The sequence below is a fragment of the Anser cygnoides genome, chromosome 12 (assembly GCF_040182565.1).
Source record: "Anser cygnoides isolate HZ-2024a breed goose chromosome 12, Taihu_goose_T2T_genome, whole genome shotgun sequence".
NCBI lineage: Eukaryota > Metazoa > Chordata > Aves > Anseriformes > Anatidae > Anser > Anser cygnoides.
Window position 1 is genome coordinate 11,473,344 of NC_089884.1, and position 18,768 is coordinate 11,492,111.

At 59.7% G+C, this 18,768-nt stretch overlaps 1 protein-coding gene across 16 annotated transcripts; it reads right to left on the minus strand.

The window, feature by feature from the left end:
- Positions 1–341: 341 nt before the first annotated feature.
- On the minus strand, positions 342–18,453 carry KIFC3 (kinesin family member C3). 16 transcript variants are annotated; one of them, XM_067004615.1, is made up of 21 exons: positions 18,086–18,453; positions 17,172–17,289; positions 12,813–12,939; positions 10,983–11,179; positions 7,903–7,968; positions 7,378–7,521; positions 7,055–7,294; positions 6,607–6,780; positions 6,283–6,430; positions 6,074–6,204; positions 5,855–5,966; positions 5,502–5,683; positions 5,293–5,397; positions 4,840–4,970; positions 3,911–4,034; positions 3,274–3,403; positions 2,961–3,190; positions 2,299–2,433; positions 2,104–2,212; positions 1,729–1,757; positions 342–1,524 (listed from the first exon to the last, which is right to left on the minus strand). In XM_067004615.1, exons 1-20 carry the CDS (start codon positions 18,448–18,450, stop codon positions 1,753–1,755), a joined length of 2,973 nt encoding a protein of 990 aa, XP_066860716.1. In that variant the 5' UTR covers positions 18,451–18,453; the 3' UTR covers positions 342–1,524; positions 1,729–1,752. The 16 variants fall into 16 exon arrangements, with proteins under 16 accessions (XP_066860716.1, XP_066860722.1, XP_047924930.2 ...); XM_067004621.1 differs by lacking the exon at positions 1,729–1,757 and adding an exon at positions 15,056–15,201 and having other exon boundaries at positions 18,086–18,132; XM_048068973.2 differs by lacking the exons at positions 1,729–1,757; positions 18,086–18,453 and adding exons at positions 11,277–11,368; positions 17,887–17,968.
- Between the last annotated feature and the right edge of the window lie 315 nt (positions 18,454–18,768).

Below are 18,768 nucleotides of genomic sequence, written 5' to 3' on the forward strand. Positions count from 1 at the left end.
CTTCCAGGTGTATATATAGGAGCCAGCAGTAAAGCTGATAGTTCATCCATCCAACCATGGTCAAGTTTTAAGAAGACTGAAGGGCCTGACCAGCAGTTAAATACTAAATCTCTCACTAACTAAAGGAGGCTGATAGCAGCAATTTTTTTTTTTTATTTTTTTAGCCTTGCTGCCAGGCTTGAGCTGTTCCTGTCTGCCCTAAAACAGGTGGAAGAGGAGGGAGTTAATGGGTTTTTCCAGCAGAGCACCAAAGGAGATGCTGCAGGACTAGGGAGGGAGCAAGTGCACTCACAGACCAAGGCTCAAACACCTTCAAGGGAAATAACAGCAGCACAAGAGGACTGGCTTTAACAGTTTAATATAAGTTTTGTTATAAAACATGTTTTGTTTTGTTTTTTAAATTAAAATACATAGAAAAATCTACTCTTACAAAAGACTAGATTTATTTCCCCCCCCAACTTTTTTTTTTTTTAAGATTACAGTGTGGAAGTGTGACAGGAGATGGCCATGGCAGGAAGGATCCAGTCAGGTGTTTGCTGGAGAAGAAAGTGACCTGGGGCTGGCTGTCCCAGGAGGGGTGCAGGCTCTTGTGCTGCCTCCCCCCTGACCCCACCAGCTGCTGTCACGACACGTAAGCTAATAAGTCTGGGCTGGAGGTTTGTTTCGCACTTGTTTCTCATTCCACGACCATGTAAACGGGATATAAATATTTCAAACGCTTTCACCTTGACCACACTGTGATCGCTGTTGAGAAGACAACTGTTAAATAACTTTACAATAGCTTCCTTCAAGACTGCTAAGACCACACAGCTGCCACAAAACACGGGCAGACCCACGCCTGCTCTTCCCTCCGTCTGGAGCTTCCCAGGGTGGGCCAGCATGGGACCCCCAGCAGTTCAGCACACGCACGGCCCTTTGTGCAACAGGGCTTGAAACCTATGGGGAAAGGAGTTGCTGGGCTTTTTCTAGCTTCAAATATGGGAAGTGCTGCTCCAGAAGATGCTGGGTGGGTGCCTGGCCGTAACATGAAGCAGGGCAGAACCTTGTTTCTGGGAGGCCAAGCACAGCCAAGCGCACCCCATGCCTCATTCTGTACCTCAGGACTGTGCCAGGCTCCTATAGCAGCAGCATCCCAGCTCGGTGAGGTGGGGACCACCCAGCTCCAGCTTGTGTGCAGTTCTGATCCCTCCAGCCAGATAGCACAGCTGTCCCAAAAAAGCTGGAGAGGTGGAGGGAGCACCCAGCAGCTTCCCACTCCCGATCCTGGCTAAAAGCATCCGTCCAGCAAGAAAGAAGTCACAGAGCTGCGTGTCTCATGGGAAGAGGTGCCATGGCAGGAAGGGATGCCACTACCCCCCGGTCACGGATCCTGGTGGGTCCGGGGCACTGAGGTGGGTGAGGGGAGCGCACCAAAGCCTTCACCCTCTGCAGCCAGCAGCCAGCTCTCCAGCAAGCAGCCCAGTCTTGTAGCGGGCCTGGTGCTAGAAGCCAGCACCTGTCACACAGGGACTGGCCTCAGCTTCCCTGGGGGGAGACAGACACGCGAGGGTCACGCCAGGCCAAGGGCACGGCCATCACAGCCCAAGCCCAAGCCCTCGCCAGCGGTGTTTCGGCAGGCCCCGCGTGAGCTGGTCCCGCGAGCGTCCCTGCAAGTGGTGCAGCCCAGCACACCTGCCCTTGCAAGGCCGAAGCAGAGCCCTCCACCGGCTCCCAGGCACATACACTCACCTGGCAGCCACAGCTGCCCCTAATTCAGGCTGAAATTGAAGGGAAGAGAGGTTTAGCTGGGGGCACTGCTGCTGCCCCACAACATCACTGCCCCTGTGTCCCACATGCAGCCAGAGCTGCCCGCAGAGGCTTTGCAACCCTGCACTGCCCTGTGCTGTGACAGGGTGCTCTTGGGGAAGTCCAAACCAGGCTCCTGACAGCTAATTAGCCATCAGTTAATGAGCTGATTACAGATCAGCTAGCTCCACTACACAGGCTTTGACTGCCAGCAGCTGGCTGGGACGAGGCTGGTGGTGGGGAGCGTCCTCTGCCAGAGGGATGCTGGTCAGGAGCAGCAGGGATGTGGAGCTGGGGCCGAGATGCCCCACCACCCACCTGAGGTCTGGAGCTTCCTGCGGATGGAGGTAGCACGGCCACTGGGTGGCCCTGGGCTGGGCGACGCATGGCCCCGGCTGGAGGATATTGCAGTCCCCGGCACGTCCCCCTGGGGAGAAGATGAGACATGGCCATCGGTCAGGTCGTGCTTCAGGGGCAGCCAGAGAGGAAGGGTGCCAGCAGCACCTTGGTTACCTCCAGCTGCTCCTGGCTGGGCCAGGACGCCAGCTCAGCCTTGCGAGAGATGGGGCCGAGCTCCACAGAGCGAACCCTCTCGGCGAACTTCAGGGAACACAGCGTCTCGCTGGTGTTCTTCTCGGCGGGGGAGACCTGCAGCCAGCAGGAGCAGCAGCGTGTCACCCCACTAGCCACCCACACTCCTCCCAGGCTCTCCTGCCCCAGCTCTCGAGCATGGCAAATGCCACGAATGGCGGGGTCGTGCTATTATTAACCTGCCGCTCCTGAGACAGCCCTGTGCATCTGCACCCGAGCTGTCATCTCAGCCAGACATATATCCCTGTCACCAACTGCCCCTGCTTTAGGGATAGCCAAGAAAACTACAGCAGGTGGCAGCAGTTCATGCATCCCCCGACAGTGCTTGGTGCGGCTGCAGGCAGTCATAGGGGCTGGGGGCAGAGGGCAAGGATGGAGCTACCAGAGCCCAGAGCCCTCCTGGCAAGAGGGGACAGGGAAACTTCTACACGGCAGGCCATGCTGATAGGATGGCATGTGCATTCCCACAGGGAGGGAGGGATCAGGCCCAGCAGCAGGAAAAGGTGAGCCCCCTCCCCAGCAGGGTGAAACTGCTCCAATCAGCTGATTTCCATGCCACGCATGCCCTGGTCCCCAGCCCCTACCTGCACCATCATGAGGGTCTTGCTGTCCCCGCTGAGCGAGTCCTGCAGCAGGTAGGTCAGCTTGGAGTTGCGGAAGGGCACGTGGCCCTGCCGGGAGCGCAGGGCATAGATCACGTCCCCCAGTGCTGATAGCGACTTGTTGATGTACTGCGCCTCGCGGAGCCGGCTGCCCTCCGCGCCTGACCGCCCGACACGCTCCGAGCCGGCCAGGTCCACCAGGTTCAGCTTCCCTGGGAGCACAGAGCCGCACCACAGCTTTTGACGGTGCTGCCGGCCCCTGCCCAGATGCCCCGGTGACGGGTCCAGTACCCACCTGTGGTGCGCAGCCCCGTGCTGCGGTCGAGGCCGTGGACAGTGACGATGAGGAGAGCATGAGAGCGGGAGCTGTGCTCGTTCAGGTTGGTGCACTCCGTCACCCGCTTGACATGGCCAAACTCAAAGACCTTGGGGGAGAGAGGCGGTCAGGCCAGGCCTGCCCCAAGCCCCTCACAGCCCCTGCAGCTGCCACCGCCTCCAGAGAGCTCTGAAAGGTGCCTAAGTCCATCAGGGTGACGAGTGCTCCTCCGGCCTCAACCCCAGTGATGCATTGGAGGCAGGTGGTGAATGGCAGCCAGGGCGAACCAGTGGTGGTTGGTATCCTGCTAATCCCCCCCCAGCCACCCAGGCCCCACATATTTATTTTTAACACCCCTTCAACTCATGCAAAGAGCTGCTGCTCGTCTCATGGCAGGGTGTCGGCTGTATCCCACCCAGGGGTCTATTCTGGGCTCTTTCACTCCCCAGCACTTTGGAAATGCTTCTGAACCTGGGGTAACACCATACAGACCCCGGCAGAGCTTCCAGCTCCCTCCTGGTGTTGCCGTGAACCCAGCGGCAAATGCTAGCACGCCCTGAAGCCATCCTAAGGGGGGCTGCGCAGTAACTTGGTGCCACCCTCCTGCTCCCCTCACCTTGTTGATGTCCTCCACGCTCTGCACCCTGAACTCGGTCAGCCCGGGCACATAGAGCTGCCCACTGCCATCAGGGCACAGCTTGATCTCCAGCTTCTCCTGGGGCTCCTTCCCCAGCAGGTCCCTGGGAAGGGAGCACCCATTACTGCCCCGCAGGCATGTCGTGTCCCCCCCCCCGCTGTGTGCCACTCTGCACGCGCACCCGCATTGCCAGTGCCCCCAGTACCCTGTTCCAGCCCTGCGGGAGCCACTTCCAGCTCTGACAGAGCCACTTCCTCCTGGGATATTTCGTAGCCAATTTATAGACCTCATCTCTCCCTGTCCCCACTGCTTTCCTGTGTGCCCGCTAGGTATGTGACGCGGAGCAGATGCGCGCTTGGGGCATCTTCGCTAGGGCCGTTGCTGGTCCCCGAGACGCTAGCGAGCACCAGCGGCTGCTGCCATCACCCCCCGCAGCTCCCAGCTTCCTCCCACTGTCAGCATCCAGGCAGGGCCGCGGGCAGGGAAGGGAAATGTTTCTCATTCTCTCAGCTCCCAGTGTGCAGTTTCTAAATATAACAGCCAGAGGCTGGGGAGCCAGGGGCACGGGGGAGGTGTTTCAAACCCGCCGGAGGAAGACAAGGCAGGAGTCAGAGCCAGAGGGAGCCCATATAAGCAGAAGGAGCTCAAGGGAGAGGGAGCTGGGAGTGGTCCCAGACAAGCTCTTCGAACGAGTGGCATGCACTGGGGAAAATAAATAAATAAATAAAAATCCTTACATGGCCAAATCCAGGGCCTAAGGCCCTGAGATTATGATGCGCAGCCAAGGCAGAGCTGGCTCCCAAGCGCCGTGCCCGTGCCCCGTGGAGGTAAAGAACCGCGCAGCACGGCGCCCCCCAGCAGAAAACTTCCAGCTGCCTGAGCCCCCGGCCCACCAGCTCCCGGCGTACCTGAGCGCCTCGTTGTAAATCTCAGCCACGCTGACGGTGATGGCGTAGTCCCAGTCAGATGCCTTGCTCCGCACCTCAGAGAAGAGCAGCTGCAGGGCCCGCTGGTTGATCCCCGGGTTTGCAGAGGTTCCCTGATAAATTGGGCAAGAAAGGGGGGGGAAGAAACAACCCGTTGTGTGTTTTTTTTTTTTTTTTTTTAAGATGCGGCAAAGCAGAAGTAAAGCCCAGAAGCTGCAGCAACAGCCACTCTGAGCTGGGGCTGCAGAGACCACGCAGGGCCCGGGCAGAGCTGGGGCAAGGTGGGGAGCCTCCGTGTGGTCACGTCCCCGATTCACCCCAGGACTGATCTAATGCCCAGCCTGGGTAAGCGAGGGCACCGAGACGCAGGGCACAGAGGGCAACGTGGGACAGGAAACCGAGGAAGAAGAGGAAGACAAAGCCAGGCAAAGTCACCTCCATTGTGTACGTTTTTCCTGCCCCTGTCTGTCCATAGGCAAATATGCAGACATTGTAGCCATCAATGCAGGAAGTAACCAGGGCCTGAACCTCTTGAAACACCTGTGGTGGACCAGGGAGCATTAAGGAGAAGTTGTCCACATCCCTCCAAGATGTCAGAGCTGCCACTGACAGCAGCACGTGGGCGCAGAGGTGACAGCACCCACCTCCTCCTGGGACGCCTGTGGTGGAAAGACCTTGTCCAGCTCAAAGGACACCTGCTTCCCCTTGTGCAGGAGGTGAAGGACGGCATCATCGTTGGCATCGAACGTCACCGCATTGGCTGCCTCCGGACCCTCACCGTCCTCCTTAGTGATGGGACGGACCCGACCGAAGACGCGGATGTTTCCTTGGCGGGGAGCAGAGACAGCGTTGGCCCCGGTGCACCTCATTGCCCCGCAACACCCGGAGATGCCACCGAACACTGGGTGGGACGAGCACCACCTCACCCGGCATCTTCCCGAGGCCACCGGGGTGGGGGTGCAGGCCCCCTGCCAGGATCAGCCACCTCCCCATGCACCTTTCAGCCGCACCAGCTCATTGTGGCACTTCTTGCGGAGCTGCAGCTCTCGACGGTACTTCCGCAGCAGCTCCCGGTTGGTGTTGTTCACCTCCTCGATGGCCTGGCCGATCTGGGTGCGAGGGCGGCGGCTCAGCAACCCCCTTGCACTCCCACTGCTCCGCGTGGGGAGTGGAGACAGGGTGTGGAGGGGGGCAGCAGGGCCAACCCTGAGCTCACCTCAGCCCTGGCGCTCCGCAGGGTCTCCTGGAGGAGCAGGGGGAAGTCCCGGACCTGCCTCTTCAGGCTGTTGTAGTCATGGGTGAGGGTACGCAGCGCTGGCTGCAGCGTCAGCAGGTTGGTCCGGACACCTGTGGGCACAACCCGAGCGCGGGTGATGATGGGTGGCCCCAGCCCTACGAACCCCACAAGCCCAATGCCCTCCTCACCTGCCAGGTTTTCGTGCACCGCCTTCATCTCCACTTGGGCGCGGGAAAACGCCTCTTCAATGGCACGGTTTTTCTCATCCTCCATTGCCTGCATCTCCTCCAGCATCTGCCCGTGGGCCCGCTCCAGCTCAGACTCGTACATTGCAATCTGGGAGGGGGGTTGGTAGGGTGATGCCAGTGATGCACCCACTGCTGCACCACACAGCCCACCACAGCATGGCATGCTCAGGCACCCAGCCAAGGTGAAGCATGATGCAGGCAGGTGTTGCAGTGGCTTCATGTCTGGTTTACAACCGTTGCACTGCTACGGTTGGCTACCCATACCTGGGCCCGGAGCTGAGCTGCTGTCTTCTGGGAGCTCTGCAGCTGCTGCTCCATCTCCTTCAGCACCTGCCTCTGCATCCCCACCTGCTCCTGCAGGTACTGGTTTCGGGACTGGCTCTCTGACAAGGCCTGCTTCGCCTTGGTTGACTCCACCTCCACTGTCTTGATGATGTACTGAGGGAAACCACCCGGAGACGCTGCGCCAAGGGCCAGGGCTGCCCGTCCAGCAGCACCTGAGGGCCGGGACAGAGCCGGCATTGCCCCCGTAGGGCTAATTTACAAGGAGGGCTGCATTTAAGGGCAGCACAGCACCACCAACGCGCTCAGGCCAGGTGGGATTGGCAGCACCCACCAGACCCAATTACACACCCAGCCTGTCTCCCCTTGCCCAGGCAGGAGACAGTCCCGGCCAGCTCGGGGAGCTGGTGCAGAGCCCCACAGTGCTCACCTTTATCTGCTGGGGCTGGGACTTGAGGCTGGCGATAGTCTCCTGGCTGTCCCGCAGCCGCCGGCTGAGCCGCTCCTCCTCCTCGGCTCTCTCGGCCAGCGAGTCCTTGAGCCGCAGCTCCACCTCAGCCAGGCGGTTCGTCTTCTGCTGCACCTCCACGTCCAGCTCTGCCAGCTTGGCCCGTGCCTCCTCTGCCTCCCGCTGCAGCTGGGACAGCCGCTCCTGCAGCCCCGCGTTCTCCTAGTCCCGAGACAGCTCAGCTGAGGCCGCGGTGCCCACCGGCGCCCGCCGTCCCACCAGCACCGCCGCCACCAGGGACTCACTTGGAGGTGGGTGCAGCCCCTGCACTGTGCCTGCTGCCGCCGCAGCTCCCGCAGCTCCCCCTCACGTGCCTTCATCTCCTGCCGCAGGCGCTCGTTCTCGGCTGCCAGCAGGTCCCGGTGCTTCTCCAGGTCCGTGCCGCCCTGCTGGGGGGAGAGGTTGAGCCTGTGACAGGGAGCCCCCGTGGCTGGAGCCCCCCGTGACCAGGGGGATTTCGCTGCATGCCATGGGGTGGTGGCAGGGAGCCTTTGCCAAAAGTGCCCCGGCGCTGCCAGTCGCGGCATTGCATCGGGAAGGAAGTCCCACAGAAACAAACAGCCCTCAATTTCTCTCTTTCTTTCGCATGTGTAAATGGCAGCAGGACCCACACTGCAGCTCATGGAGGGGTTCGGGCCATACAGTCGTGCTGCTGATCCGACCCCAGGTGCCGAGACCCCTTCCTCAGCTGGCACCTAATTCCGAAGACCTACCGCCCCAACCCCTGGGGACAAGGGGAACGCAACCAACCCCAACATCGGCGAGCTCACCAGCTCTGAGCGCAGCCTGCTGATTTCCTGGGCTTGGTCCAGGAGATTCGCCTTCAAGTTTTCAACCTGCCAACACAGGCCAGGTCAGCCAGGAGGGGACTTTTGCCGTTTCTTGGCTGCTTTCAGAGCAGCCCCCACGCTGCCAGCCCCCAGCCCTCTCCCACTCTGCTCTCTCGGGAGCGTTTTGCCTCCCAGGCTGCAGCACGGGGCAGAGCTGTGCCCCGGGCACACCGCTCCCACTGCCGGGTGCCAAAACGCGCAGCTGTCCCGCTCTGCTTCCCTGGGAAGGGTTTCTCCTCCAAATATCCTGCATCGCACCTTATGTGCACCCTAATTTTCTGCCTTGCTCTGAGTGCCTGATTCACATGAGCTGATTAAAACAAGCGTTAATGAAAGGCTTGCTTCTCAGTTATACCACAGGTATAATTTGTCCACATCGAGTATTAGCAGAAACCATTATTAAAAAAATAGCAACATCTTTTGAGAGAAAAAATAAAGACCTATTCACAACTGTGTTTAAAGAACCAGAAGGACCTTGTCCTGCCCTTGCAATACGGTTTTACTTTGCCTTCTCTTTTATTACTGTTTTTTCTTTCTAGGAAAGTTATCTTCAGAGCAAGAGGGAGCAGGAGCTCCCCCAGAAGCCTGTGTATCTCAGTCCAGTGGGAGGATGCTCCCCACCATGTCGTCATTTGATCTGCCTGTCATGTGGGGACCATCCTGCCCTCCCCCAAAAAACCAGGCAAATTTCAGAAAATCCTCATTTTTTTGTGCAGGGAAGCGGAGGTTTCCATCTCTCCCAGCTCTTTCCTCCCTGCTGCAGAAGGCAGAGAGGCTCCTGAAAAAATATCACTGCAGTTACTCATTAACTGCTGCAGCGAGCGCTTTGCAAAGCCAGTGGCCTTGCAGGAAGCTGCAGACTTTGTTTCAAGGGGTTTGCTGTGTGCTCTGTGCCTCACACCAGGGACCCATCCTCATCCCAGTACCCGAGAGCTGGCGGCTGCACCAACAGTGGAGCATCGCCACCTCCCCAAAACTTGCCCTGGGGGTGCCAGACCTGGCTGCACACTTCGCTGCTGTTGTCCCCCAGACTTCCAGTCAGTCCCCCTGAGCCTGGAAGAGGCAGCGAGGAGCCACCATGCTGCCAAATCCCCTGCCCAGAGAGCAGGAGGTTATTGCCTCATCTGAGTAACCAGCCTTCTCTAAACAACCAGGCCTCCACGGACCATAATTTAGAAACTGCTGATTTATAACAAATGCAAATGCGCTCACATTGTGCTGTAATTAATTATGATAAGTTATTAAGCCACTCCCTTGCGGAGACGGCAACACAGCCAGCTGCTGGAGAGCACCCCCCACGCAGCCCCGTGTGCCCGCAAAGGTGCTGCCAGCTCAGCTCGGCACCGGGCTGCTCCCTGCTGGAGCCGGGACCCCCGCAGGGACCTGGGACCCCCGCAGGGTGGCTGCTCCACGCCAGGGGAAGCAGAGCAAGCACCAAGCACAGCGGCACCATCTCGTCCGTCCTCACGGATTGAGTGGGAAAACCTGATTCCCATATTCAGTAAGCTGCATTATGAAGATATTTTAAAAGCATTAATGTCCTCATCTCAGCCCTCACTCCAGCGTCTCACATCCCTTTCCCACTGAAGTTTAACTGTGTTTGGGAGGGGAGGGACGAGGACACCACCCCTCCAGCTTGGGTGCATCACAAGGACACGCGCAGTGAGCAGCCTGCCCGCCACCCCAGGGCCGCTCTCCGTGCGTGCTCCCAGCCCCAGCACCGTGCCAGGCGCACACACAGAGCCGCCCTTCCAAAGACTCGCGGACAAATACATCTTTAACAGCAAAAAAACCCAAGCCACAGAGCTGGGAAGGTGCTGGCCAGCAGCGCACCCAGCCATGGGCTGCCCAGCAGAAAGCTCATGCAGGTGAGGAGCTGCTCCCAGCACGAGCAGCACCCCGAGACACTCCGTCCCCTACCTCCTCGGACATCTCTGGACGTATCCTGCTCTCCGGCGACAACAGGGACTCCTTGGCTGTCAGATCCGGCCAGAGGCATGGCCCGGCCATCCCCGAGCCTTTGTAATCCAGTTTCGTGCTGTGCTTTGGCTGGCGTTTGCCCTGCACCGTGTGTCCCCGGCCCCACCAGCTGCCTCTCCTGCGCCAGTGAGCTAGCTGATGGAGGGCCGGATCCTGACGGTGCTCACGCTTGTGTCATGCAGACTATGCCAACCAGATCCAGGACAATTACATCCACCTTTTTGACACCAGTGGAACAAGCAAAACCTGACTATAATAGCTTCCACAACATCCACATGCAAATCCCTTTATTAGCAGCCCTGGATTTCAATCTCCCTGTAATGAGCAAGGTCCTTGCACCAAGAGCTGCGTCTGAACTGGCGCAGGAAATATTTAGGGGTCAGCTCACCGCCGCTGAGACAGGGTTTCTGCCCACAGAGGCATGGCAAGGATTTTGCACTGACTCAAATATTTTTTACTCTGTGCTTGACACAATCTGATCCCTTCACCACTTTCCTCTTCTGAAGCATTCGACTCTGCCTTCACGGTCACTTCTCACTTCCTGACTTTTGAAAGTCACTAAAAGTAATCTGCTGGGTTGGTTTTACAAGCTTGTCCTGATGCAGATTTCTTGCAGTGGGGAGTCAGAGCTCTGCAGCTCCCCGGGCTGGCACAGCCCCCTCCTGCCAGGATGAGGCACCCCGAAGGAGCTGTAGGCACTTGCTGGCACCACTGCAGTGCCGCAGTAATACCAGTTAGGGGCTGCAAGCATTGCAAGCAAAGCACAGTGCAAGCACTGCAAGGAAGGCACAGCGCTGCTTGGCCAAGCGCTGGGCAGCCACAGAAGCTGCTGAGAAGCTCCTGACACCCGGATCATTGCCAACCATGTGAGCTGACCACAGCAGGGCCCTGCTGCTCACCCAGGCCCCAGGTGCATCTCTTGCCAAAGATGCTGCCTCAGCTGGTGCACGCAAGAGCACCAAAAATCCTGCACTCCACCGAGTCGTGACCTGCAGCTGGAAACCCAGATCGTGCCCTCCACACCCCCAGCCATGCCATACCTGCCCTTGCAGCTGGACAGAGACGGCGAGCTCCTCGCTCTTCCGGGCAGCCAGTTTCTCCTGCAGAGCCAGCAGCTCCTCCTGCAGCCGCAGCTTCTCCTCCTGCAGGTGCGCCATGGATGCCACCACCTTCTGGATCACAGGGAAGGGACGTGGGGCCGGCAGGCTGGCGCGCTTCCCACTGCAAAACCTGCCCCCTGCAGTGGGAGCAAGCACAGGTGGGTTGGGAGCAGCCAGCCAGGGACTGCCTATGGGGAGGGACCGCCGTGGGTTGTGGTGGGGATGGGGACTCACAGGAGCACCGCGCGTCCAGGGTCTGCCTGTGCCACCATGCCGGCAAAGCTACACGAGTGTGACGGCACACTGGGAGCCAGAGCTGAGGGGTCCTGGGGGTAGGGAAGCAAACGCCAGCACACTGGCATTTCAGACAGAGGGATGTGGTGTTACGCTGAGATGAGCGACATCACGCTGAGATGTGCTCAGCGCACAGCTTAGACATGGTCACAGAGCGCACAGCACCAACCCCAGCTGGCTGGGCAAACAGCACGCCCCGCCACAAGGACCCTGAAACACGGCCGAGGCTCAAGGACTCCCCGCAGAGAAGGCAGGCAGGGACGAACCCTGCCTGGGAACCCCAGGCGAACCGCGCTTGGCATGTCCAGCAGCAGCTCCACTGATGCCCTCAGAGCACCCTGTGCCACAGCACAGAGCATCTGTCTGTGCCGCCCCTGAGGCTGCCGCGCGTGGACGTGCCGTGACCCAGCCCTGCTGCGTGATGACACGCTGCTGCCTCACACGGTTAACGACTGCTTTTACTACCGCGCTCTGAATCATCCTGCAGCACCACATCCTTTTTTTTTTTTTTTTTTCTGAATGAGCAGGTGCTGGTGGAAAAACAGTATGTGATCGTGTTATTAAAGACTGCATCATTATACACAAATATAATGGAAGCCAAATTAAAACTACACGGGCACCTTGAATGTCGACTCCAACATGCTGCTGCTGCAAAAGCATCTGTGGGAGCAGAGACAGCGGCCGGGTCCACATTACCTCTGCCACCAGCAGATGGATGGGTCCGAGCTTGGAGCCAGCAGCTAGAGGGCCATGGCCAGCTCCCTCTTGTTTTCCAACACACTTCAAAGTGCACTTGGAAAGAAAGACATCTCCAGGCCTCTGCCCAATACCACTTCCATGCAGGCTCCCTTCCTCCTGCATCCCCTTCCCTTCCCACCAGCCGTCTGCCCACAGAGGGAGCCCGGCCACACCGGGGCCACGCGCAGGAGCAGCTCCCAGGATGCGCCCCAACAAGCCCGGGCAATTCAGTCCTGATGGAGCGAGATGGGAAACCACGGGGATTAACCCATCCTGGCGCAGCCACGCCTGCTGCACGCACTTCCACAGCCGTTTCTCCCCAGCCATCGTCACCACAGTGCCCTGCAAAGCAGGAGCGGCCTTTACCTCGAGGTTGGTGATGGGCAGGGAAGCCTGAGAGCCCTAGGGGTGCGCATGGGAACAAATGACCACATGGAAAAGAGAGAATGGGATGGGGAACAGCCCACGTTACTTTCTGACCCCAAATTTTCCTTACAAGAGAGGAAATAGCACTATTTTTGCTCCGTTGACCTGACTAAATAATCCATCGGGCACCTGGTGGCACCCAGCACGCAAGGTGCTGGCTGGTGTTGGATCGGCATCGAGAGACAGCCCCCTCACCTGGGGAGCACTGCTGCGCTCCTGTTTGCACGCGGGATGGGGAGAGCCCCCCAACGTGTGTCCCCCCCAGCAGGCACACAGCCCTCTGCCCTGGCCACATCCCACGTGTCCCCTCACCGGCTTTCTCCAGGTTCATGGTGCAGGCTGCTTGCCCTGGCACGGTGGTGGCCAGCTCGTGGGGGGATGCTGGTGGCTCCTCCGTAGCCTCCGTCAGGGATGGGCACCAGCCCTTCTCCGGCAAGACCTGCATCCATGAGAAGAAACGGGCTCCTGTGACTCCTGTCCACCCCGTGCTGACCTCTCCATGCCATCCCACCAGGGCTGCCCCATCGCCCTGACCCTAAAACCTGGTACGCTCCCCAGGTGTGTGGTGGGGGCCCTGCTGAGGCACCCACTGGCAACCAGTGTTTCACTGAGTTTTTTGGGAGGCATGAGCACAGACCGGGTGGCAGAGGACAGAAAAGTGGGACTGGTCATGCCAGGGAAAAGCCAAAGCCCTTGACTGCAGCAGGTAGTGTTGACCTACAGCTGCAGGCTGGGAGTACCTGTGGCTGCAGCTAGGAGAGTCAAGCTGATAAGAAAGAGGGGGACAAAAACCAAATGTAAGCCGGAATTAGGTCAGCACAGCAAGTGAGTGCCAGGAGCAGAGCTCTGATTCCTCCAACCCCTCTGGCCTGACAGGGCTTGATGCAGGCTGGTTTCTCCATCCCTCTCCTGCTGCTTTGTCCCAGTCAGCTCCAGTGACCTGCTGTGGGTGTCCAGGACATCCCAGGACACCATCCCCTCAAGGGGATGTGAGTGTCAGGTGGCTGCAGTGATGCCTGGCTTTCCAAACCACTCACAGGTCCTCTCCCCATTGCTTGGGCACTGCAAAGCATCATTAGATTGTTCCACATCTCCACTCTCCCGAGTATTTTTGTCAAGATGAACTTATCAAGTTGCCTGCAGATCTGCCCATAAACAACTGTTTCCATCACCTTGATCATTCAGTTGTTGTCTATATTCTACATGGCCTTAGAAAAAGGCTGTGGCTTGCACACAGCATTGAACATGAAGTTCTGGGGCCTTTATGGAATATTGTGCCAGCCCACGCGAAGCACAAGCACCCCTGGGCTCTGCCCCAGCAGGTCACACTACACGTTCGTTTCTCACTTGCAAGCCCTTGCTCATTTGCCACGAAGTGCCAGTGAGAAGCAACCCATGAGATGGAGCATGGCTTCCAGCTCTGATAAAACTGAGGAAGAAATCTGGAGGGGGATAGGGAAAAAGAATACAGGGAAGGTAAAAAAAAAAAAAAAAGCTGGGTCTATTGTACGAATCTGCATTCATTGGATTGCAGGAAAAAAATCTGGATTGCAGAAAAAAAAAATTTAATGCCTTCATTAAAAAAAGCTTTAGTGGAATGGATGCTTCTGCAAAGGTATGCCGCTGATCAGCTGAGCTTGCATTACTGTTCCCCTGTCCCGGTCAAAAGTTCCTTTTCTTACTTGTATCTTATCTAGGAGCACGTGGCATCACCTGCCAGTGAGCAACATCAAAGAAACATGTCTCGCCCTGGCAAATGCACCGCGGTGAATACTCATTACACACAACATGCTTCTGAAATGATTTAGGAGGCAGCAACAGCACCCAGGCAGGAGCCAAGACTGGAGCAGCTGCATTTCTGAGGTGTCTTTCACTTGAAGCTCCAGAAGGCTTCTGCTGGAGGGAATTCAAGTCTCATTCAAGGCCGGTGTGAGATAACAAGGTGTTTTCCTTCTTTTCAAAGGAGGAGAATTTAAATGAGTTGCCTGAAGTCCAAAATGAACTGGTGACAGCAACATAAACAGGGTCCTGGTGTCAGGACACCGTCCTCTGCCACTGCCTGCCCTCCATCTGCTCTCCTCTTCCTCCTCCTCCCGGCAAACACTGGCACGGGGCAGGCAGAGATCTCCCTCCCGCCTGGAGTTCTTCCAGCTACCTAGCCCAGGAACAGCACAGAAGATGTTACTCTGGGTTTTTCCCCAGCATTTTCAATGCCTTCAGACTTTCCAGAGAGCTGGGACACTGTTTCCACACCATGTCCCTCACCAGCGCAACACGTGAGGACTAAAGCAAAGGGCCACAAGGAATTGTTCTGAAAAGGGCTGAGAGGGGGGAGCCTTCACACCGCCCCAAATGGCAGAGCTGCCACATACATCCATGCTCCCTGTGGAGCCAGGCAGGATGCGGGATGCATGCTCGTTTGCCAGGCCCAGCCATGCGCAGGCTGTTGAGATGTCTGGGTGTCCATCCCTGCTGGGGAACCCACGCTAGTGGGGAGAGCTGCACATTTTTGAGATGTGTTTGCCCACCCCTGCACTGAATCAAGCACTTCTTACCTGGAGGGCCAGGCAGACACCGCGTGGGTTTGCAGAGTCTGACCAGCTCACACCAAAGATTTTACGCTGGACCAGCACAGGCAACAGAGGGACCTGGGCAGAGAACTCCTCTTCGCTCCCAGCGACGAGCACGTCCTGCCCGCGTCCTGAGACAGGGCAAAAAATTACCCAAGGGTGGACACCCCACAGGGACAGACACGGTCTGTCTGCCCCAGCCGTGCTCTGCCAGCCCAGCTCCCCCCTGCCAGCCCGCACTGTACTGGAAAGGGGAGACCTGCACGGGTGCTCCCCGCAGCCACCTGTGGGGGACGGCGGCTGGGAGCCCCTCCAGGCTTGGCAGCCCCCACTGTGGGTGCTGGGTGGCAGGAGCTGGGCAGCGCCGAGCAGCCAGGCTCCTCGCTGGCTCCTTGCTGCATGTGCCTCTTGGAGAAAACAAGCGCCATAAAAGCCCTCAGTGATACTAAAAGTGTTGGCAGTGTTAAACAGAGAAACGAGCCCTTCAGGGTAAGACTGGTTGCCAACAACTTGTACAGCAGTAATGGAGATTCAGGCTGTGTCCTCCTGCATCCTTACAGAGCTCTGCAGGGAAGACAGACCCAGGCAAGCTCCGCTTTGCAGTGCCCCAGATGCCTGATCTGTCCTCTGCCAGCAGCCCCCCCAGGACACCAGGGACACCGGCATCCCCTTCCCATCTCTGCCCCTTGTCCAGTCACTTGGCTTCCTGTGACGCTATCTCTGAAAAGCTGCCAAACCCAGTTTGCATCACCAAAACCGGACAGACGGACCCTGCCAGGGTGAGCTCACTCCACTGCCCCCAATGTTTTTTTATTTGTCATGCAACCAAGCCCAAGAGGAGGCACGGTGGCAGTGTTTGAGTCAATCAGAAGGAAAACAAGATCTCAAGGAGTGTTTTTTTTTGCTGTCCGTGTGCTCATCTGCTACCTGAAAAGTGACTGGCAAGGACTAAGCCACGGCAAGGCCATGGTGCTGAGGCCAGGGGAAGGGAATCTCTTCAAATACCCTGGGGACCCTGCGCACCCACAGCAGGGTACTCCCGGGAGTGAAGAGGGCCCCGAGCCAAAACCACGTGCCAGCATCCTCCCACCCACCAGCCTCAAGCACCCCTGCTGCAGGCAGCCAAACAGCTTCTCCGGCTGGCAGGAAAAAATCAGGTAAAACCCCACTAATGCAGTTTCTCCCCTAAAATCATCAGGAGGCACTTGGGCCGCAGCTGGAAGCAGTGTCTGGATGGAGAAGTGCTTGGCCTTTCAGTTCATCAGTCTGCACTTCATCTTTGTCTCTAATTAGCCATAACACTTCATCCATGCTGTGAAAACTGAGCATTTCAAAAGTGCTTGCAGATGCCCAGACAAAAGGCAAAGGCACGCGCTGAGCTCACGTCCCTGCCTTCGGCCAGGCACGGGCAGAGGCAGCCGCAGCCAGCGCTCACGGGAAGGACGAGGAGCCCCACGTCCAGCACCTCGATGCCCCGACGGGCACGGCCGCGGCCGTCCCAGCAGCATCCCTGCGCCCTCGAGCAAGCGGTGCCCGGCTAAACCACCGCCAGCGCTCCGCAGCACAAAGCCCTGAGGACGCGGGCATTTCAGCCCCTTTGGGGAAAGCCAGGACCACGGCAGGGGAAGAGCTGTCGCTGACGGTGGCTGCAGGCCCCGGCACGCAGCCGCCCGCCTGCACGGTGGCTCAGCTTTTCGGGGAGCGAGCGTCGGGCCGAACTCACCTACGTGGTCTGCGCGCTGCGGGGGCACGGCGAGCCCTTCCAAGGAGGCGAGCCGAAGGCTGAGCTGGGGCCCTGCACGTTTCCCGCCGTGTTTTGCCCCTGTCTCTTTCTTACATTTTAACCATTAACCTTTCCGCCCGGGCTTCCTACTGGCGGGCCGGGAGGGAACCGAGGCACCCCTCCGCTCGCCCTCTGCCTTGCCGAAAGCTCGCGCCCGCTTCCGAGCCCGTTTCTCAACCCCCCCGGCCCCAGCCAGAAAGCAATGTGAAAAATGCAGGCTCGCTGCTTCCCGGCCTCTCCTTGCCCGAGCGTGAGAGCGGGCGGGGGCGCGGGCGGGCCGAGCCCGGCGGGCAGGGCGAGCGGCGGCGCGGCACTCACCGTCTGGCCGAGGGTCCCGCTTCCACGCAGCTCCCGCAGAGGCGGCGGGTCCCGGAGCCCAGCTCCTGCGGGCTGCGAGCATGGCACGGGGGTCCCGAGCACTGCGGCACCGCGGCGCCTGCGGGGAAGCGCGAGGAAATCCGGCTCGGGCTGCCCGCGGCTCCGGCCGCAGGTACCCCGAAAGCCCAGGGGACAGCGCCGGAGCGAGCCCGGGAAGCGGTGACGTCCCCGCTGCTTCCCAGCCCCGTGCCGGGTTGCCTCGGTGCGGATCTCACTCCTGGGGACGCTGCACGGAAAGCCCCGGGCTCGCCGAGCGCACCCAGCGGACGTTACATAAACCGTGCCTGTAATTAACGTGCTCCGCTCCGCACCCCTTCCAGGCCGCCCGGGCTTTGCTTTGTTTTAAACTCCGGGACTACGGGCAGCCCCGGCAGCCCCCCCCCGCGCCGCCCCAGCCGCCGCCCTGCCCCAGCCGCTGCGGAGCCGCGCCGGGAGCACCGGGAGCCCCGGGAGCACCGGGAGCACCGGGCCGCAGGAGGCCCCCAGACCCGGTGCCGGCGGCGCTGCCCACCGCTGGCTAACGGGGAACCGAGCTGGGCGCTCCTCAGCCCCGCAGACAAAGGAATGCTCGGCTCGGCCCGGCCCGGCTCGGCTCGGCCCCCCGCCGCTACCGGTGCCGGTGCCGCTGCCGGTGCCGCCCCGCGGGGCCGCTCACCGGGCGCGGGGTGCCGGCGGGACGCCCCGCTCCCGCTCCCGCTCCCAGCCCCGTCCCCGCCCTCCCGGGCACTCGGGCGACGGAAGCGGCGAGCTCCGCCCCGGTGCTCGTTGCCGCGGCAACCCCTGAAGCCCCCCCCCCGCGACGGGCGGCGGGGACGGGACCTTCCCCCCCCCCCCCCCCCCCTCCCGGGGCGCACCGGCAGCCCCGGCCCCGAGCCCTCGGCCTGTCCCCGGCGCCCCGGGGCCGCCCCGGCCGCGAAGGGCGCGGCCCCAGGCTGCGGTGGAACGGGCCCTGAAGGAGCAGCCGGGCTGTGAGCGGAAAATAAATGCGTCTCCCCCGCCGGCCTCGCAGGCCCGAGGTCCCCGGGAGGTGCCCGGTGCCGGTGCTGCCCCCGCCGCCAGCCCCCAGCGGTGCCCCGAGGACTTGGATTTCAAGGGGAAAAAATCCAGCTTCTAACCCGTGGGTGTACGGAAAGAGGCGTGATGTGCCCCGAGACCCCTCGGCAGGCCCAGCTGTCAGAAAGTGAATAAAAAGTTCTGCTTTAGCCATCTTTATACACATTTCTGGTGTGAGATTTGTATCTACCTGTCCGTATAGCGCATAGGATTATCATGTTAATGCCTGATTTGGGAGATGCGTGTTACTCATGACTCATTAATGGTAATTAACTGGCAATACCAGATATTCCCCGCAGCAGGACGCAGCCATGGTCACTTCGTGCCGATGGCCTGTGCCAGCAGCAGCCCCGGGCTGCCCCACGCCGCTGTCTGCCTCCCCAGCGCACCGCGGCACACCAAGTCACCATTGCGCCCCAAAATCCGTGGGCCCTGCGCTGGCCTCTCCCTGCGCCCGGTGCCTGGGACCCTGCTGAGGGTGGGC